General features: G+C 38.8%; 1 protein-coding gene across 1 annotated transcript in view; it reads left to right on the top strand.

Moving 5' to 3' along the window:
- Positions 1-21,578, top strand: part of smc3 (structural maintenance of chromosomes 3) — a 48,848-nt gene that overhangs the window by 3,363 nt on the left and 23,907 nt on the right. The window contains exons 6-18 of the mRNA XM_074688169.1: positions 213-292; positions 378-456; positions 643-760; positions 2,134-2,309; positions 2,421-2,501; positions 2,818-2,982; positions 10,075-10,196; positions 10,546-10,759; positions 12,961-13,064; positions 16,787-16,886; positions 17,614-17,774; positions 20,312-20,453; positions 20,583-20,733. Coding sequence (XP_074544270.1) covers positions 213-292; positions 378-456; positions 643-760; positions 2,134-2,309; positions 2,421-2,501; positions 2,818-2,982; positions 10,075-10,196; positions 10,546-10,759; positions 12,961-13,064; positions 16,787-16,886; positions 17,614-17,774; positions 20,312-20,453; positions 20,583-20,733 — 1,693 coding nt within the window. The remainder of the gene's footprint in view (positions 1-212; positions 293-377; positions 457-642; positions 761-2,133; positions 2,310-2,420; positions 2,502-2,817; positions 2,983-10,074; positions 10,197-10,545; positions 10,760-12,960; positions 13,065-16,786; positions 16,887-17,613; positions 17,775-20,311; positions 20,454-20,582; positions 20,734-21,578) is intronic.

Genomic DNA, 21,578 nt, shown 5'->3' with positions numbered 1-21,578 from the left:
AAATTGCCGATGACTGCTGTGTCCACAGTACACAATGTGTTTATTGTTCTGATGATGCACACCGGATGTTTTCCAACACTTTAGAGATTTAAAGATTGCCTCTCGGTGTGAAACTGTCATCACGCTGCCTGGTAGAGCTGTGACATAACCAGACAATTCTCCCGCTGTGTGTGATTCTCATTATGACCAGCGATTAACGTCTCCCCCTCCAGATCGACAAAGAGGAAGTCTCTCTCCGACGTGTCATCGGTGCGAAAAAGGACCAGTACTTCTTAGACAAGAAGATGGTGACGTAAGTATTACTGGGCAATCACAGGAAATAACAACTCTGTAAATCTGTGTAATCTCTTTCTTGATGGCTTCTGCGATTGTTGCAGTAAGAATGATGTCATGAACCTTCTGGAGAGCGCCGGCTTCTCTCGCAGTAACCCTTACTACATCGTCAAGCAGGGAAAGGTGAGAAAGGAGCTGGTGCCAGCCTCGCCTTTGTTCAACACTGACAGTTGTTTATCTTTCATTGTGAGAGTGCTAAGCAGTGTTTGAGCTAGGATGAGCTCTGGTTGTCTCAAATATAATGAGTTCTGTTTTAATCAAACTGAATATCAAGCTATTTATCTTTTTTTTCCCTCTTGTTTTGCACAGATCAACCAAATGGCCACAGCTCCTGATTCTCAGCGTTTGAAGCTCCTGAGAGAAGTGGCAGGAACTCGTGTGTATGACGAACGCAAAGAGGAGAGTATTTCTCTCATGAAGGAGACAGGTGAGATCTGTTTGTGTAATGTTTTGCCATGAATTAATAGTTTTTATGGCAATTTTTATTATAACCTCACTTTTTGTTTCACAAAACATAATGATCCCCCATCACAGGAAGGAAAAGACAATAGATTGTGAGAATTAAGTTTTGAATTATGGGAAATAGTCAATAACCCGATCTTCAATAATGAAATGTCGATGGTTTTGGAAATCAGAATTCTTTTTTAACTTTCTTATAAATTGTATCTATTTATTTTTATTAATTTATTTTAAATATATATTTTTTATTTATTTTCTGAGATACAATTTTTATATATAGATAAAATAATCTTATATAATTTTTTATATATAAATAAAATAAGTTTATATAATTTTTCATATAAATATCAAATTTATATATATATATATATATATATATATATATATATTAATATAAATAATTATTTTATATAATTTTTTATATTTAGATACAAAAAAAATATTTCTTTTAATAAATTGTTAGAATAGCTTTTAATAATTTTTATGTAGTGATAAAATATTTTTATATAATTTTTTTATATAATGATAAATAATTATATATATATATATATATATATATATATATATATATATATATATATATATATATATATATATATATATATATATATATATATATATATTTATATAATTTTATTTATGTTTTAAAATGTATTTTTATCTTTTTCATTTTTGGATATTTATAACATCTCATATATATATATATATATATATATAATTTTATTTATTTTTTCAAATGTATTTTTATCTTTTTTATTTTTGGATATTTATAACATCTCAGTACATATTTGTAACAAAAAAATATTTGCACAGTTCATCCTGCATCAGGTGCAAAATTTATAAAGTGAAATGTATAAATATAGAATAAACATATGGACCTTTAAAAATGTATATATGTTTTGTTTTGTTAGGGGAAAAAAAACAGACAAAAGAGAACATTGTACATTTTGAATTTATCTAATTGTATTTGATTTGATTCTGTCTCGAATAAAATATAAAAAAAAAAAAGTATATATATTTTTACTTTATTTGGTCAATTATTTGTTTTTATTCTCTATTTTATTTTCTCAGCCTTTCACTCATTGACTTTATTTATTTATGTATTTTAATATCTTTTTTTTCATCTATATATATTCATATGTAGGACTTTTTAATTCAAAGCCAAAAATCAAATAAAAAAGAATGTGGGGGGAAAAAAGAAGAGAAAACAGAATTCTTTATCTACTTCACAATATCTCAAGTATCTGAATAAATCACACACATTAGTTATATTATACTTCGCTGTCTCTGCTGCTTGGCTGACACTTGAAAGAAAAAAAACATGATACGTGTGTTATTCAGAGGGGAAGCGAGAGAAGATCAATGAGCTCCTGAAGTACATCGAGGAGCGTCTTCACACCCTGGAAGATGAGAAGGAGGAGCTGGCTCAGTACCAGAAGTGGGACAAGATGAGGAGAGCTCTGGAGTACACCATCTACAACCAGGAGCTGAATGAAACCCGGGCGAAGCTGGACGAGGTAACCAGCCTGAGAAAGTCGACCCAGTGTTTAGTATCATATAAATCACAGCTGAAAGCAACAAATCACATTTTCGGTGGCTGAGTTTTATATGTTGCTTTTTTTTTCCAGCTGTCAACCAAGAGAGAATCCTGTGGAGACAAATCTCGACAGCTGCGTGACGCTCAGCAAGATGCTCGTGACAAAGTGGAGGTAAGTCATTCCAGCACAGGTGAAATAAAACTTTTTGTGAAAAGCTGTTGCAATATTTACAGAGAAGTTTGAAATCTTTACATTGTTTCCAGAGTGTTTACCCTTTAAAGGAAAAGAAAAACGTATTTCTTCATGATTCTGTCTTGAGTTTACTTTCTTTCATTGTGGTCTTGTTGTAAAATAAGGCTAGAGTTAAACAGTCATCCTTCTGGGTCAGTCATGGGCTGGCTAAGTAAACGGATATCCACTTGATCAATGAAAAATAAGATCTTGGATTAACTCTCCTTGCGTCTTTGTTCTGCTTCCCTTTCTGTAGGAGACAGAGCGTGCCGTGCGTGAGCTCAAGTCCAGGATCTCTGCCATGCGAGAGGAGAGGGAGCAGCTTTCGGCAGAGCGCCAGGAGCAGATCAAGCAGAGGACCAAGCTGGAGCTGAAGGCCAAGGACCTGCAGGACGAGCTGGCAGGCAACAGCGAACAGAGGGTACGGAAGCCTCCTATCTGCGTCACTTTGCACACGTGATGCTGCACCAACCACACTACCACCACCACCCCTCCTCTTTCTCTGCACCATCAGCCTGTGTAAAGAAGGATGTTAGTCATTTTCATCACACATCCCAGTCACTGTTTGGAAAGAGGATTCATATTTTACTGTTGGAGGTCCTTACAATACCTCTTTAATGGCTGGAAAGGCAACATGAATGCATCTATTATGAATCTTCTACTCAAGGGTGAAGCCTGTGTTATTATTTCCTTCAGTAGAGGGTCAGCGCGGTTCAGTTATACTCGAACCAGAACATAGCAAAGCTTTCCAGTACTCTATAATGCTAGCCTACAAATGTCATGCTGCTATACTGCAGGGCATAAAGAGGAAAATAATTATGTCATTGCAGTTACATCATTACTTCACCTGTACATGTGATTTATTATATAAAAGTAGGAACCATTGTTGAGGCATGGTTGAAAACTTTCTTCAAGGAGCTGCTCCATGATCATTTGAGCAAAATCATCTTTTGTTCTTGAGTTAAAAAGGCTGTAGTGTGAGATTTTTTGGTTCTTTGCATTCAATTTATATGATTTTTCAGCTTAGAATAATTGTTTTTCTCCCACTGGTGTTTTAGAAATCTCTTATATTGGAGTGTCTGTATAAAACACTTCGTTATAGCTGCTGTCTCCCTAAGGTCCCCCCACTCCATCTGATTGGCCAGCCCTCTGGAGGCTTGTCAAGGCCTGCAGGATATGGCCTAAAACTAGGGATGTTCAATACCACTTTTTTTCCAAACTGATACCAGTACAAGAACTCTCTCTTGAGTACTCACCAATACTGAGTACCGATACCAGTAGTAGTATTTTTGACGCATGAAATTTTGATTATTAGTGACAGATCATTTTTAACAAAAGCAGCACAGTCACTCTGCCATTTAGTCCAAAATAAAACACAAACAATAAAATCAAACGACTCAAAAACCCTAAAACCTGTCAGAGTGTTAGTGATTTTTTAAATTAACTGAAGTGCAAAATAAAACACTTTAATTGTTAACTCTCCCTAGTTCATTCATGTTGTCTGAACAGGAGCTGACACACATTTGCCGTGGTGTTGAACCGCTGCAATGTAGCGACAACTACTGGGGAGGAGGACTTGCATATTGGCTGCTGGTATCTGCAGTCTTCACGAGTACTGATACCTTAAATTAAGGGTGGTATCTGTATCGGCAGCACTCGAAATACATAATATTACCTAAAACCAGTATCTTGATATTTTTAAGCTATATCTGGAAACACAATATAAATCTCGATAAACTAATTTCTCCACTAAATCACTCAATAAACTTTAAATTTAGCCCTTTGGTGTATAATATGACACCAGGATAAAGATTCAAGCAGACCCTTCAGTTGGATTCTTAGAATTTGCATTTGCAAACCCTAAACCTGCGACTGACGAGATATGCAAACAACTTTTTTCCCATTCTCTCCAATTACAAAAACACACATGTGCAGGAGACTTTTCTGAGTGGGTAGGGAAGTGAGGGATCTGTCCCAGGATTAGTCAGAGGAAAGTAGGGATGCACCAAAAAGGAACATTTTGGCTGATACAGATATTAATATTGTTGTTACGGCAGATAACCGATATTCAAAAAAGGAAAAAGAAAAACAATCTGAGGCCCGAACCACACCGATATGGATATATTCCGAAACGCACATTTTTCTGTCCGATTGGGCCTCTCCTAACACGGTGATTTCACCCACATAAACGGAGATTTTTAAAAACGGATAAAAAAGTGAAGAAATAAAAACATATCCTGTTGAGTGGATTTGTGTAGTGGTGTTAAACGGGGCTGGTGTTGACCCGATGACGTCAAGCACCTAGCAACAAGTCACTGTGTTTGACTGCGCATGCTCATAACGTTCTTCTTCTATGGTTTTCACATTTTGCTAACCTGCCACTTATCAGCCAGGCATGGCATTGCAGGCTTCAGAGGCGATCGTTTTCAGTTCGGCCTCTACGTATGGACAGAGATATTTCTGTGGTGTGGACGGAGATTTTTTTTAAATGAGGACAAAGGTATCCGTTCAAAAAAATATCCATATACGTGTGGTTCAGGCCTGAGATGATGTGTAGAGGTTGTTGAGAGAGAAATCTTCGACGTGGAGAGGATCAAAGGATGGAGCGCCCAGGATGAACGTGATCAAAAAAAAGTACGTTTTGTCTGTTTTTTGGATCAAAAACAGGGAGAGAGACATAAAAGAAGAGAGTCCACTCTTCTTAGGTAGTTTTGGTGTTTACATAGTCAGAGAAAACAATATTATTTGGATCTTGGAAGATCATTCAAGATGCTCTGAAAATGCCGGCAGCTAATGAGTAAATATTGCTGATACCGATATATTGTGCATCCCTAGTGGAAATGCCATAAAATACTTGCTGTGACTACAAAGACAAACCTAACTAAACCAACCATCTCAAAACATATACATGACAATTTGTTCTCAATGCTTTAAAACAAAATGTGTCAAGTTTTTCACTTAAACTACGACAACATCAAACTAATGTTAAAAAAAGAGTCAAAGACGGGTTAGGTTGGTGAAACTGATAAATGTCACTTGATGTAACCAATCTTACGCATAAAAAATCTAATATTGCACAAAACATGACTGATTATTATTTTATCAGTCTACTACACTGTAAAATTTAAACTTTGATTGATTTTAAACTAACTGACCTAAGAATAGAGAGAAAACACTGATGTTTACAGCATCAAAACTCACATAAACAAGTTTACGAGTAAAATATTTTGAATATACCCTGAGATTATATTCATTATACAGTTAACGGGCAACATACAGCAGTGTTGCTCTTTGGCGCCATCTACTGCTGTGGAGGTGTGGAAGATGTATTGTACTTCCAACTCACCTAAAAAATGATTTTTTTCGAACAAAAATATCATTGTTAGATCGATATTTTATTACAGGTCAAAGTATCACAATATCTTCTATAGTATCACTATTTTCTAAATACCCTCCACCTAGCTTGTCTGAGGCCTGCCTTGGTGTTTGAGGTCCGCCCCTTTTATTGTGTCATGAATCAGTTAGGAGTGGTGACCTTATTATTTCAGTGACTTTGTGAATGTGAATTTGTGGTCCTTTTTTTAGAACACATCATTTGGATCAGTTTACAATCAGCTTTCTACAATTTAGAAGAAGTAAAGGTTGTTTGGTATGGATTATTAATATTTTAAAACCTTGAAATAAGACCTGGACTTGTGAGGTGATTGTGGCTCATATTAAGTCCAATAAGACACAAACAGTCTCTTAGATTTCAGCCTTTTCTGTGCACCCTGACAGGCTTTGGCTCAGTACATACACAAAAGAAACATTGGTGGAGAGAAAAGAGAGTGAAACTGAAGCGTGGACAGGGTTGTGTTGGACTTGGCAGCTAATTTTGAGCAAAACACTTTTTCTGTTCTTACAACACAGAGGTGAAATGAGGCGTGTAAGGATGAGTCACCGGTAGAGCTAAACTCCCGTATTGACTGATACGAGAGTGAGGAGCTGAACTGAATACGAAAGGAGCAAAGTGCGGAATCAACTTGGGGTTTATAACCATCTTCCATCGACAGAACGTCAATAAACACTCATCAACAGATCACAGGAGGTTGTAGCTCAGGCTTTGCAGTTGGAAACTGACAGTTTGTGTGCGTGTTTCTTTCCTGAACGTTTGCTGGTCAAATAGTCGGATGATTTAATCCACAACAGAGAAAGCAACAGCCTCAGATCAGACTCTTCTCCATCAGCTCCACTGTACATCATTGCTGGCACAAGCCTTTGTGTACAAAGCTGGCGCTGATGTCCCTCCATATGGCCATGTGTTCAGTGTGTGTTTGTGTGCACGTGCGGGTGCACAGATGGGAATCATACATAACGGGTTTATTGGCTCACTCCTCGTGCGAATCGAGACGGATCCAAGGCGTCATGCTGGCTGTTGGTTGGATTAAGCCCACCTGGCTCCAGCTGGCACCGAATCAGCCAAAAGTTACTGGAGAGAAATGAAAAAGCGAAAGGGAGCAGAACTGCGTCATCAGCTGCCGATGGTTCTGGTTTGAGGAGCAGTTTGTGTTCCTATGAGACGGCATCCCAGCATCACCTCACACATGAACCGTCAGCATCAGCAGATCTTCAGTAATGTGCTGCAGCGATTCAGGGGAAAACTGTGATTTTAAGAGATTCAAGAATCAGATGTTGACACTTGGTTGAAGCTACATGGAAATTGAAAAATACCCATTTTGCAGGGTTTAGCCCTCTGACAGCAGCTCTGATGGATCAGAAGAAGCACTCGAGACACCCGTCCAATTAACACTCCAGCTCTCTTGCTGCCGCGTCACTCGGCTCTAGCAGGGAGGGGTGCTGCTGATTGTGGGAATACACCAGCGATGATTGAGTGTTAGCCTCAGGCTTCATGCTGGTTTCTCTGTATGCAGCAGTGCAGCTTGCGTGCTTACATTTTGTAGGCTGAGCATGAGCAATCTCTGCTTTTTCCTCCAGTCCTGAGTCTGATAGTAACACACCTGCATTTCCAGCAACTGGCACTGGTGTCTTACTGACATATTTATTAACCATTAGGGTAACATGTGAATGCTCTGTTTTTTTTTAGCTATTTCTTTGTAGTGATTTCTCATGAATGAGTGTGGTTAAACATACTCATGCCATCATCACAGACTGATGAAATCAAAGCTCACCTGTCCCTCAGGTGTCTCTTTATACCAAAAGTGGTCGGTTTTCTGCGTTGGTACGTGGTGCATAGCATCAATAAACTCTTGGTACGGCACACATTTTACGCCGTTTCCACTAGGGGTGGACGATATAGCCTTAAAAGTATATCACAATACTGTAAGGAAATTTGTGATAACGATATTTATGATGATATGGGGAAAAAATGAACAACTGATTATTACTGGGAACCACCACATCACTGAGGTAGCTCCTCTTTTAGGCTCTAAATCCTCATGTGAGGACGACATTGATGCCGCTGTGCTGCTTTTGCGCTCGGCTATTGTTTTGTACACAGCAGGGAGTGTCATACATCAGGGCGCCTCTGCACTGTAAATACTGAAAAAATGACAAATTTATGTAGTAAAATCGTCGACGGTATGACATGGCACATCCCTGGTTTCCACTGACTTATCCCAGGACAGATCCCCAAATAACCAAACATACCACCCCACTTTTTGGGACCCGTCCTTAGGGGTGCCAGACAATACCAATCTGATCCCGGAAGGTGGAGCTACAACACTGCAGTCCGTTGATTGGTCAAAAGAATCGTCACTTACCTTGCCAATCAGAAGACAAATTGCCGGATGTCTTTCATCGTTTCTTTTTGTTTACTCTGTTGCGTTTTTCTTCTTTGTTGGAGTTATTAGCGGGGTACACTGTGTTGCGCTGCTATTTAACTGATGCAGCTATTGGCATCCAGCTTACACACGGCCTACCACAAGGGGGCAGGGTTCTACGTCAAAACACTAACAGGATCAGGCTTAACTGACCCTTGCCAAACCATACTGATGTAAACCAGACTGCTAGGTGGAAACGGGGCTTTTGCTTCTGACCCAGGAAAATGGTCTCCATTAGTGGGCGATATGGACAGGATTCCTGCAGATCCTTGAAAAGTCTTAAACGGCATTGAATTCATAAATCTAAAAATAAGGCCTGAATTGGCATTAAAAAGTCTTAAATACAAATTTCAAAAGTTTTAAAAATTTGAACACATTGGTAAGATTTATATAACTTTGAAGTAAAAAAATATTAAGTAACAAATGTCTATTTTTCTAAATAATTTCCTGATTTGCTCTCGTGGCAACATCGCATAGTCACAATAGCGGAACTAACAAAACGGTGATGTGGTTGCACCAGGAACTTTTAAAGCAGACACATGTCTTGGTTCTACCTAGGGTGCCTGGAGAGAAAAAAAAATGAGGAAAAGTTGGCAAAAAAATCCAAAAGTGGCGTAGAAAAACTGATTATGGCAGCAAAATTGAGAAATAAATTTGAAATCAAATTTAAAAAACCATGCAAAAATTACAAAAATGTTTGTGACAGTGGCCAAAAGAGATGAATGGGGGCAAAATAGGCATAAAGTTGTAAAAATGGGGTTAAAAAAAGGTAAAAAGTGATGTTTTATGTAAAATAAACAAAGGGTTAAAATTGCCTCTAGCCCAGGTAAATCATGTGGTGTTTTCGTTAGTTTTGTTTGTTTCAATTGTGGTTCGTTGTTGACTTGTTTTTAAATTTGATTTCCAACGTCATTAAAAAAGTCTTAAAAAGTCTTAAATTTAACTTGCCTTGAGCTGTAGGAACCCGTATGGAGAAAATATGTCGAGCGTTTTTGTGGCAGGATCAGGATCTAGATTTTGTCATGCTGTTTTTCAATCCAGACTATTTTGACTTTCAAACTACATTTTTAGCCCCAGATATTTCTGATCCTGCACTCTGACCCATCATGATAAACCCATTCATTTAAAGACGTCAGCGTAAAGAGTTTTGGAGTTTCTGCAGAATGTACAGAGCTTTAGCTTCAAACAAGTAGCCTATGCACGGTCCAGATTGAGTTTAGTGAGACATCTCTGGATGTGCTTTGATTTTGTACGTGCATATGACAGAAAATGGAAACGCAGACATCATTCAGTGCATGATTCATTTCACTGACTTAATTAATACTTGACGAGATGAAGGCTAGGAGCCGTATGGAAATTGAGCTCATGATGGAATTTGGCCCTGGGCCTGACTTTGGACATGCCTGATAAAAGCACACATTCATAACATTTCTGTTTCCTGAATTTAAATGTCCTTCACTACTGACTGTGCCAAAAGCTTTCTTTTCAGCCTTTTTTGCTTCATTTTTTTTTAAACGGTAATCTAAATTCTTGTCATTTTGGGCAGCAGAGAGTATTTTATGTTGATTATTCCCACAAAGACTGAAAATAATCTGTGCAGATGTGTTTAAAATGTGAAATTATCCAGTACTGTTTGCTCTTACTGTCACGTTCGTGTTGTCTCTAATTTAAAACGTCTAATCTCTCTCCTCCAGAAACGTCTGCTGAAAGAGCGTCAGAAGCTGTTGGAAAAAATCGAGGAGAAGCAAAAAGAGCTGCAGGAGACTGAACCCAAATTCAATATGGTGAAGGAGAAAGAGGAGCGCGGCATATCTAGGTATGGATGACTCATTCTCCGCCACGGTCCCTTGAGTAGCAGGCGATGAGTCAGTCATCACAGTCTGAATACATTTTGATAGGAGTAGATCAAGAGGTGGATACACATGAGAAATTCATGGATATTATCAGACGATTGTATGCAGACTTTGTGAAAACCATCAGAATTTTAAACATTTCTCAGTTTTACTGAAAAGAATTATTACGAGTCTCTGCTGTGAGCCTACAGCAGGAAAACAGCCTGACTTTTATGAGCTGCCTGTATGTCATGAAAAAGAAGAGTGATTCTTGTAAGTGCTTTACATCCAACTCGATTGGTTTCCTCTTCCTGTGGTCACTTTTTTGTCCAGACTGGCCCAGGCCACACAGGAGAGGACAGACTTGTACGCCAAGCAGGGCCGAGGCAGCCAGTTCACCTCCAAGGAGGAGAGGGACAAGTGGATCAAGAAGGAGCTGAAGTCTCTGGATCAGGCCATCAATGATAAAAAGAGGCAGATCGCAGCCATCCACAAAGACCTGGAGGACACCGAGACCAACAAGGAGAAGAACCTCGAGCAGTACAACGTAAGACTACTCGACTGTAGCTTGCATGATCCGTTGAGGGATCAGCCCAATCTTTTGTGTATGTTCGAACATTGTCATATTGGGATTTTTTTGCTGGACAGTATAAAAATTGGGATTTTTTGTCAAAAACTGTTTTTTTTTTTGGTCAAATTCAAATTCTTCATTTCAGTTTTGTTTATAAATTGGATTGGAAAAAAGTTCCCACTTTTCTCCAGTAGAGGGAGAAATGTTTCTCTCTGACTCATATTCTTTAATATTTGGAAGATGAGCTACAAACCAAATGAATTTACCTTCTGGGATTAATAAAATATTTTTTACCTTTATCTTTTATCTTTATATGAGATGCATTTTATGGTAAAATATGGCTCCTGATAAAGTCTGTAGACATTAGGGATGGAACAGTTTTTGAAAATAGCCCAAACCGTTTGGTTTCCCTTACTCGATTCTGGGCACGAGTACACCGTTCGGTTCCTGTTTTTCTTTTAGTTTGAAGCAAGTATGTCGCTCCAATCGTACGCATGCCCAACGCGAGGTGAAGGATACAGCTGGACAGTTTGTGGGGAAAGGTGTGTGTTGTTTGCATGACGAGCAGAGAAGGCAGAGTTAGAGGTGTACCTGTGGCGTTGAGTCGTTTTGCTGCTCTTTAGACTCAGTGTGAGCTCTGATGATGTCTGTAAGAAAGTGGAGGATAAAACCACGATTGAGTGTTTCCAACTTAGAGACTTTGTTGTTGCATTTAATGACTTTTCAGACCCCTCTGGAGAGTGTTTTTTTAAGAGGACAATTCTTGCAATTTTTCCAGAGTTTGGAGACTGACGTTGAATGTGTTTTGATCACGTCGACGAGCAGCGTTTGCCATCGTGAGTCCCTCCCCTATCCAAAACACAGACAGTCCTCACTTACACCAAGTGTGTGTCTCATTATGGTCACTTCTGCTGGTCCACAGCCCAGATAAAGGAGGAGGGTTGATATTTAGACATAAAAAACAAGAATGCACAGAAGAATGTTCATTTGTAGCTCTAAACATATTTATGATGTTTTGTTTTACCTTCTTTCTGTCTCTCCCACCTTATTTCTCTCTCCTACAGAGTCAATGACAATCACATGCAAATGGATTATTATACAGATTAGACAGCAGCATCATTTGGTGACTTTTAGTGACTTCAGGGACAGCTAATAGAGACTTTCCTTACTGAGGAGTTGGCATGTTGAAAGGAGCTATGTTTCACTCAGCTTTAATGATGTTTGAAATGGGAAACAGCCTCATTCTTTCAGGTTTTTCATGACAATAAAAGACAGAATTGTTTAAAAGAATCCGTTAATAGTGGATTATTTAGGGATATGGTAAAAAAAAAAAAAAGGTGTTAAAAACAACAACAACGTACACCGAACTGAACTGAAAACCGTGATAAGAACTGAACTGTGGATTTTCTGAAACTTTCCTTTCCTAGTAGACATTGTCATCATTTAACTTTTTACATGGTCTGGTGTTTAAAAAAGAAAGAAAAATTGCAAAAATCATAAATATCAAAAGTAGGGATGTCCCGATATTACATTTTCACTTCCGATACGATACTGATACTGCAGCATTGAGTATTAGCTGATACGAAATTAATCCGATATGATATCAGCATCAAACATGCATACTTTTATTACTTATTTTGTAGTATGTCATGTTATAAAAGGCTTGATTAAGTGATGTTAGTCAAACAAAGAACACCAGTCAGCAACAGTAGGTATGAGGAAAAACTGACCCATTCATTATTAACCAATGGGTAACATTAAGCATAAGAATATACTAGTAATTTAATAAAAAAAGAATAAATTAGAAGACCCAGAAGAAAACCTAAATAAATCAAATAAAAACAGCAGGAGCGGGGTCTGGAATGGACTGCTTATATCGGAGATTTTAGATGCATTCCGATACGATACCGATATTTGTTTTTTTGCTGATATCGGACCAATATCAATATCGGACTGGGACACCTCTGATCAAAAGAATCACAATTTAAATCGAATCAGCACCCCAAAAATCGTAATAGGAATAAATAGCGGAAATAGCATATCGTCCCAGCCCTAATTTTTTTAAATTATTATTTATACTGAATGCATTTTGTATGTGCCAAAAGAGACGTATTCCTATGAGAGCATTTTACTCGAAGGTGTGCTCATCTCACGCTTGGTGAACTTGTCTGTTTCAGAAACTTGACCAAGATCTGAACGAGGTGAAGACCCGCGTTGAGGAGCTTGACAAGAAGTACTACGAAGTGAAGAACAAGAAGGATGAGCTGCAGAGCGAACGAAAGTAAGAATCTTCTAATCTTCTTTTTGACCTCCCAGTTCAGACGTGATTAAAGTAAAAGCTGAGGTTTATCATGGTTAATGTTTGTCTATGGATGAGCCTGCGTGTAGCTGAAAGGTTAAACGTTTTCACCCGTCTTTCCGCTTGGCAGCCTTTAGTCACACACCAGAGTATTGTGTTAGTCTAATGTCTGATGTCTGTCTCTGTCTACCTAAACAATGAGCTTTATTTATACAGCCCAGGATGAAGCCTGAGGCAACCTGCTGCAGACACCCTTCAGCTTTTAAAAGGTCCTTCAGGACGGATCATTTGATGAGTAGTGAGACATTAGTCACGACAGCTGTTCCCTTCTTTCTCCTTAGCCAACACACCGAGCTCCTCTTTTTATGAACTATTTCCAAATGTTAGTTGTAATCGCTGAAGGCAAAATGTGCATCACTAATGGACAATTTCATTATGCTGATGTGTGGTTGATACTAAATCCAGTTTTCTGTGATCCATTGTTTGAAGCGCAGTGGGTGAAAAGGCAGAATAATTACAGCTTTGGCAGAGAGAAAGGAACATGCAGAGTACACAGCTGCACGCTGTTAGGACTGAATGATCTGAGAAACGCTGATATCTCTCAGTGAAAGGAAGAAAGGTGCTGTTTGGCCAGCGATGATGTTTAAATTACACAAATGATGTTATCTAACGGTGATTAAGCAAACTGTGTAACACTTAAGGATATCACCTTTTTGGCAGTGAGTCATGTTGTTTTGTATTTTCATGCATCTTCTTTGTCTCCATATTGGAAAATTTGATTGAGGACGCATTAAAGAGGCGGGTCTTCAGCTTCTTAGGTGACAGCTACAGGGTTCCTGCACTCCCCTTATATGGACAAAACTTAAAAATTCAATAACTTAAAAGATAATGAGTTGTTGAAAAAAATACCATAGTGTACATGTTTATTATTGACGTAAAAATCAGCCTCGAGTGGAGACTTGGGGAACTGCACTATGTACCTCTTTAGTGTTGGCTCCATATTTCAGACTAGAGGTTGCAGCTTGGATGAAACGCTGTGTGAATATTCATTGGTGGCCAGATTTCCTATAACACTTGTCATATTGAAAAGGTTTCAGCTGTTTTTGATGAATTATCCTTAGAAATACAAATAAACGTCCAGTATACCGGAGAGTTTAGTCCATGACCTCAACCCCATCCAGCAGATTTAGGCCAGTTGTAAAATAAACTTTCCATTTAAGATGTGCTGCTTTAACTGCTGCAAAAGATGGACAAACAAAGTGTTAAAGTTCAAAGTGGATTAAAACAGAACAATCACTTTATCTGATATTTTTGTGCTCGGAGCAACCATCTGCATGTTTCATGATCAGGATTTGGAGGCAAAAAAAAGGTCAGTACTTTCAGATAGGGATGATACTGATTAGTGGTATCGGTGTATCGGTGCCCCTCAAGGCTTGAACGGTATTGGTGGGAAGAAATCTATGGTGCTGATCCAGGCAAGCAGTTCTATACCTTTTTTGTTGTTGTTGTTTTTACCAGTGCTCTTTGCTACTTGATTTAAAATGTTGCCTCTGATGCACTTGCCTTTTTCATATCTGCATTTCCAGTCTACAGGGTATAAAAGTTTACAATCTGTGGAATTATTTTGATGGTAAACATTAAAATATTTCATAGTCTAAATAAATATCAACTTCAGTAATTCCATGTACTCATTTTTTGCCTTTTAACTCTGGCATCTGTACCGGTATTGGTACTGGTATCAATATCGGAACCAGAAAGATTGGATTGGTGCATCCCTACTTTCAGATCTGCCAGGTGTTCTGATAGTTTTGGCCACCCCTAGGGATGGGTACCGAATTAGGTACTTATTTAGGTACCGACCGAATTCTGTCAAAACTACTGGGTACCGATTCACGTAGAATCAAAAGGTACCATGTTTAGGTACCTAAATGGATCTGGAGCCGCGTTTCCACCGAGCAGACCAGTTTGGTTTGTCCTGGTACAGCGTGCATTTTGCGGCGTTTCCACTGACTTATCCTGGGACAGATCCCTAAAAACCGAGACGAGCCGTCCCACTTTTTTGGACCTTTTTTTGCCAGACTGAACTGATCCGCTCTCTGAAGGTGGAGCAACACACTGCAGACTGTTGATTGGTCAAAAGAATCGTCACTTACTGTGCGACAGAGGCTGTATTTCTCCTGGTGGCTCACAGTCTTCTCTGAAACGAAGCTTGATTGTTCTTTGTATCAAAGAGCTACATGACAATCACAGAGAGGACGAAATGCTGCATGTCTTCATCGTTGCTCTTTGTTTACTGTGTTGCGTTTTTCTTCTTTGTTGGGTTAATAGGGGGGTAAGCTACTACGGTGTCAAGCTATTGTTTAACAGCTGCAGCTTGCAGCATCCAGCTTACACGCTGCCTACCACAAGAGGACACAGTTTGTTGTGGAAACGCAAATGGATCAGGCTTAACTTTACAAAACCGTGCTAAACCGACCCCGACTGCTCGGTGGAAATGCAGCTTTTAGGGAGTGGAAGAGTAGGCGATTTTCCAAGCTGGACATGAACACAGCATTGCAGGACTACATATTGAAGAATAGAAATGTTAAGTTGAAAAAATATATATTTTATTATTAAACAAATTGATACTTTTTACCACATTAACACAAAAAGTACAGAAAATTGGTTCCGTTGAGTACTGGTACCGATTGCCAAGAACCAGGTATCAGTACTGTATTGTTTCAAATGTGAAAGGTACCCATCCCTAGCCACCGCTGCAAAATCGTCTCAAGGTTTTCTCCCTTGTCAGTTGTTTCTTTTCTTGTTACATGGATTGAAAGTTATTGTTATGCAAGTTTAAAGTGTTGTGTTGCCCATTCAAGCTCTTTTTTTCCAGAGGAGGTTTTTAAACCTCCTCTTCGTGTCCTACATCCAGTAGACCTGGGTACATCATGGAGCTCTACAGCTTCAGAAGGGTCCTGACTGATAGCCAAGGGTCTTTTAGAAACCTTGTGTTTGACTAATGATGGTGCTCAGCTTGAAAAAGTTCAAGGAGCTTTTTTTTTACTTTGTGTTTTCTTCAATTTTATCTTTTTATAGTTCTGTGGTTACGCTGCAATTTCCCGTCAATTTGACTCTTTTCCTCTTTGTCACGTCACTTGTCTTGCCCATAGTCAAAGACAAATACGATTTTTATTTTTTATAACTGACAGCTTATACCTTCAATATTCCAATCTTGTTTTCTTAAAAAAAATCATTGAACAATACCTGTGAAACAAGAAAATCTTTATGTTTTAACTGAAACAACCAATAAAGTGTCCTGAGTTTTAGGTCTCAGAGCAAAAAGCAACAGTGGCTGGCTGTCTGACCTTCCTGGAGGGATATACGATCACTTTCATATGTAAGGATGGGCCGATTGCTGATCCCCCAAAATTCAGGAAATCAGCACCAATCGATCAATCAGTGCATCTCTACTTATATACACGTGGTCTATGATGATAAAGGTTTTTTTAAAGCACAAAGCTTGAATACATCATGCTAAAAAGCTATTTGCTGAACAGCAGCTTTTCAGATTTTCAGGATAAGATCACTAGAATATTTTTGCACAGTGTAGTAACAACATTTGTTTTCTTGTTGAACCACTGACTGGTTTCTCTTTCTGAGACTCTGAGACTGTTGTGGTTTCCTCTGAGTGTAAGACCCTGTGATCGTCTGTGTCTGTCCAGCTACCTGTGGCGTGAGGAGAATGCAGAGCAGCAGGCCTTGGCGGCGAAGCGAGAAGACCTTGAGAAGAAACAGCAGCTCCTTCGAGCCGCCACCGGCAAGGTCGGTGTCACTGTGCATGGCTGCAGAATGCAACTACAAACCACGTGAAATGTTGAAGATGAATCTGTGAAACTCTAATCCTCACACTGGCGTGCACACAAATACATAACGTCTGTAACCCAGAGGTAATTCTGTGGATGCACTCATCCATAAAACCTTGACACATGCTCGTCTGGTAAGCACTGCGAGGGGGAAAATGGGAAAGCAATGAGGAATCAAACCCTGAGGGGGAAAAGTGCCTCCCTTTCTTCAAATGAACCCACCTCATCACTGCAAAAGACTCACTTTGTGACTCAGCCAGTTGTCAGTACAGGTATATCAAATGGAATCATTCATCTACCTCGCTGCTGGCGTCTTATCACAGCGTGCTAAATTTACATATGACTCACTCCTCTCTGCCTGCTCGGTAACTACCGGCCGCTTCTCCCGGGCAGAAACATCAATCAAATATCAATTCCTGAATAATGTGCTGAGATTAAAGTCGGCTTCATGGGTTTGTGCTCCTCTCTGATTGGTCTCAGCTGACTCATCCCGTCTCAACATGTCGCGGACTCTACCTGTCCTCTGCCTCATTAATGTTCACAGCATGCAGCTCCTATTTTCTCCACGGCGTAAACGAAAGCTTATTGAAGAACACGTTAGGATTTTATCAGATTAGAGTGATCCATGGTTAAGTCTTTCCTTTTTCAATCACATGTTCACCGTTTACTCTCTCGTTTCCCTGCAGGCCATCTTAAACGGCATCGACAGCATCAACAAAGTCCTTGAGCATTTTCGTCGGAAGGGCATCAACCAGCATGTCATCAACGGTTACCACGGCATCGTCATGAATAACTTTGAGTGTGAGCCTGCTTTTTACACCTGCGTGGAGGTGACAGCTGGCACCAGGTGAGGCCGGCGTTTTCTCTCTTCACGCTGCTGCTTTTTCTGTATGTTCAGTGAAACATGGCTTCAAAGGCATCATGTGTTAAATATCCAGCATTTGCCCAAGTTAGGCCAGCCACGCGCTGGATTGGTGAAGGATCTTAACCTGTTTTTAAAATCTTGGAAGACCATCTTGGATCACACACACTAACAGATTCCTCACTCCTCACAGAATCTCGCGCATCAAAAGTGACTTTAGGAGACAGACAAACTACTGGCGTGTGTTGTGTCTGAAAATGTGCATATCAGGCAGAAATACTATCCGAAATTTACTGCTATTCCCCGATTCCAGGCTTGTTAAATACGTATTCTAGTTTTACCAAGCAAGATTTGCATGTAACCTTATTTTTTGTTAATTTTTTTGTAGAGGTTTGTCTCAGAATTCTTTGGCACCACAATCTTACTCCTGTTTTACCGTTAACTTGAACTGGCCCTCATCCACCCATCAATCCATATTTTCTGTGACATAAAGAAAACTACTTTCAGATGCCCTACAACCACTATTTAAAAAATATAATTAAAGATAATAATAATAATATTGATGATGATGATAATAAGAATTATATTGATGATAATAGTAAGAATAAGAATATTAATGATAATGATAATAATAATATAAATGAATAAAAACAGATACAAATATTCAAAATGGTAAAAAAAAATGGTAAAAATATATTCATAGAAAATTTTTATTACCAGTTAATATCTCATGACAACCAGGGGCTGGCATAAACAATGGAAGAAATAAGGGCTGTGTGATTATGGCCTTAAAAAGCATATGTTCATCAGTCAGCTCGCAGGCTTAGCAGCTGTTTAAGATAAAAGAAAACTTTAAAAAACTGGGATGTTTCTTACAATCTCAGGACAGTCTGCTGCCTGAACTAGCCTTCACAACATATGTCTGATGTTAATATACTGAGTTGTAATACATTAATAATTCAAGTAGGCCATCTAGTGTCTCAGAGTGGTTATAGCAATGGTTTAAGTTGTTTGGAACCTTTCCGTAGTTATGAAGTCAGCCATTAGCCTTTCATTAGCCTGTTAGCTTTTGACATTTGAAATTCTCAGTATTTTTTACAAAGAGTTGATGTGATATGTTTCTGTGATGAAAGTTGAAATTCTATTCTTAAGCTGGTTATACTGATATGTGCTAACCGCTAGCATATCAATGCAGTTTCCCATATACGTTAGCATCAAGCTTAATGAGGTGATTTATACCATGTTGAATGTACTGAATATGAATCTCCTGAGAGAGAGTGATGAACATTTCTTTATGAAGTCAGTTCTTCAGGAAAACTTCAAGCTGAAAATCCTGAATCAGAGTTTTCTTGGGAAACGTTAGCTAAAGCTAACTGCTAAGCTAAGCTAGCTGCAGCAGACGAGTCGACGTAAGGTCCGGCGGCTCCGGCACAATGTAAAGAATTGATGAGGGAGTTGTTAAGCACAAAGGCTAACGATATCAATGGATTGAAACATTTCTTATCGATTCTCAACAGGAAACTGTTTTCAATTACCACCCCTAATTTGAAATGGATTATTTTCTGTCGTCAGTTAAATAAATTTAAAAAATTAAAATAAAAAAAAGAAAGCAGATGCTGATATGCTTCAAAATGCCGAATATCAATGATTTAGAGAGAGAATAACAAGAGGGGAATAATTTAAGTAATTGACACAGTAGTTTTAAAAAAAAGTTAGATGCTCTAAATGCCGGTTTTAATTATTTCTCGATCAATCGACCAGCTATAGAAGAAATACATTTTTAGATTTTAGACAATTCTTTATTTTCTGTGCTACAGCAGCAAAGTGTTATGTGCAGTACATTGAAATATATTGAATGAGATGATATAAAAAGTGTGTCCTTAGAAAAATATGTACAGAAATTAAGATTACAAGAAATATTAATGGAATCAATCATATAACAAAAGGACAAGGAGACTTGTTTCTGTAAACTACTCAGGTATTATTAATGATTAATCAAGTATTTTAAATCATGACTCCTGAGGTCTGTCACGCAGGAAAAAAACACTGAAGAATCCAGGTAGATAACTTCACAAGCTGCTCCTCTTTTTCAGTTTTCCTCTCAGGTCTGGAAACAGTTTGTTTACATTCTCTGCCATGCCGGAGAGCTGTAACATCTGGATGGTGACACTTCTCAGTGTGCTCCTCTCTCTGGTTAAAGCCAGGAATCTGAGAGATCAGGAGTCATAAATATTAAACATGTTAAATATTTATGACTCCTGATCTGAGAGACGTGGTAAAATATTCATGTTTATACCGCACACTGAAGGATTATTTGTAGAAATAATCAGTTACAAGGAGCCTCAAAATCAGGCCACTCCTCCAGTCACTGGGAGGGCAAACACAGCCTTCATTCTGGTTAAAAAATCATCCAGTGTGTGATCAACCTAATCTATGTTTTCATTTTCAGAGGTGAGCTGATTTTAGTTTGTTTTAACAGATAAATCCCATTCATTCATTCTACTTTCCTTAATCTTTTCCAGATTATTCTACCACATTGTGGAGACTGATGAAGTCAGCACCAAAATCCTGATGGAGTTCAACAAGATGAATCTTCCTGGAGAAGTCACATTCCTGCCTCTGAGCAAGCTGGACGTCAGGGACACTGCTTACCCAGAGACCAACGTAAGACACATAATTACATCATAACTGGTGTTAATATCTACTAAACTTAGATCCTGCCTGCCATCTGTTCGCTAACTTAAGTGTTGTTTCTTCACTGTGCTCATATGAAATGTGTTTTTGCTTTCTAAGGATGCCATCCCCATGATAAGCAAGCTGCGCTACAGCGCCAACTTTGACAAGGCCTTCAAGCACGTATTTGGAAAGACTCTGATCTGCCGCAGTATGGAGGTGTCCACTCAGTTAGCCAGAGCCTTCACCATGGACTGCATCACCCTGGAGGGTAAGCAATTTACATCCTGTGAAAAGTAAAACACTAAAAAACAAGACCAAATCCAAACAGTCTCCACAGCTTCTTTAAGGGGACTAAGAGGTTAGGTTTTAAAGCTGTTTGGCTGGTTAATGTGTTTGTGATAGGGTTGCACGATATACTGACACTGAGAAAGTATCGATACTTCCTGTTTTCAGAAAGTAAACAATACCACGTGTTCTAAGTATTGATAGTTTAAGGCTTTTTTATTTCGTCTGAATCAGAGACATTTTAAGTCAGGAAGCTTTTGAGTCTGCAGCCACCAATCTAGGTCCTCGCTCCTCTCTGAAGTGGGCGGAGACTTACCGTCTTTCCGAAGTGTGTGTGTTGTTGTTAAGTTAGACAGCGCGCCTGTATTATCTCAGTGTCAGTCAGAAGAAGTTGTTTACATGCATCTTAATCATCCGATCTCGCACTGGCTAGCTCTCAGTAGGGATGGGTAAAAATATCGATGCATCAAAATATTGCCTCGCCCAATCCTCTGAATCGATTCGTCTCCTGACAAACGGGAGGAGTGTGTGTGATACTCCCGTTGTGTAGACGAGGGCCACGAGAGACCAAACAACAAAAAAAGTCAGCCAAAGCAGCAGCAGAAGCGTAAAGCCAGATCCTTTAGCTTTAAAGTCTGAGGTTTGGGTTGTTTTATCGCTCCAAAAGGTGAGGTGGCATACCACATGTATTCACATGGGGCATGAAAATTAAAAAACGAAGCATTTAAAACAATATCGAATCGATATCGAATAGCTACCTAGAGAATCGCAATCGAATCATGAAGTTCTTAGCAATACCCAGTCCTATCTCAAAGTTTGATTTCTGAA

This window comes from Halichoeres trimaculatus, unplaced genomic scaffold (assembly GCF_033239565.1).
Source record: "Halichoeres trimaculatus isolate MK-OKI-2021-1 unplaced genomic scaffold, fHalTri1.1 fHalTri1_scaffold_2, whole genome shotgun sequence".
Taxonomy (NCBI): Eukaryota; Metazoa; Chordata; class Actinopteri; order Labriformes; family Labridae; genus Halichoeres; species Halichoeres trimaculatus.
The sequence above is the reverse complement of the archived record's forward strand: the minus strand, read 5'-3'. Positions and strand labels throughout refer to the sequence as shown.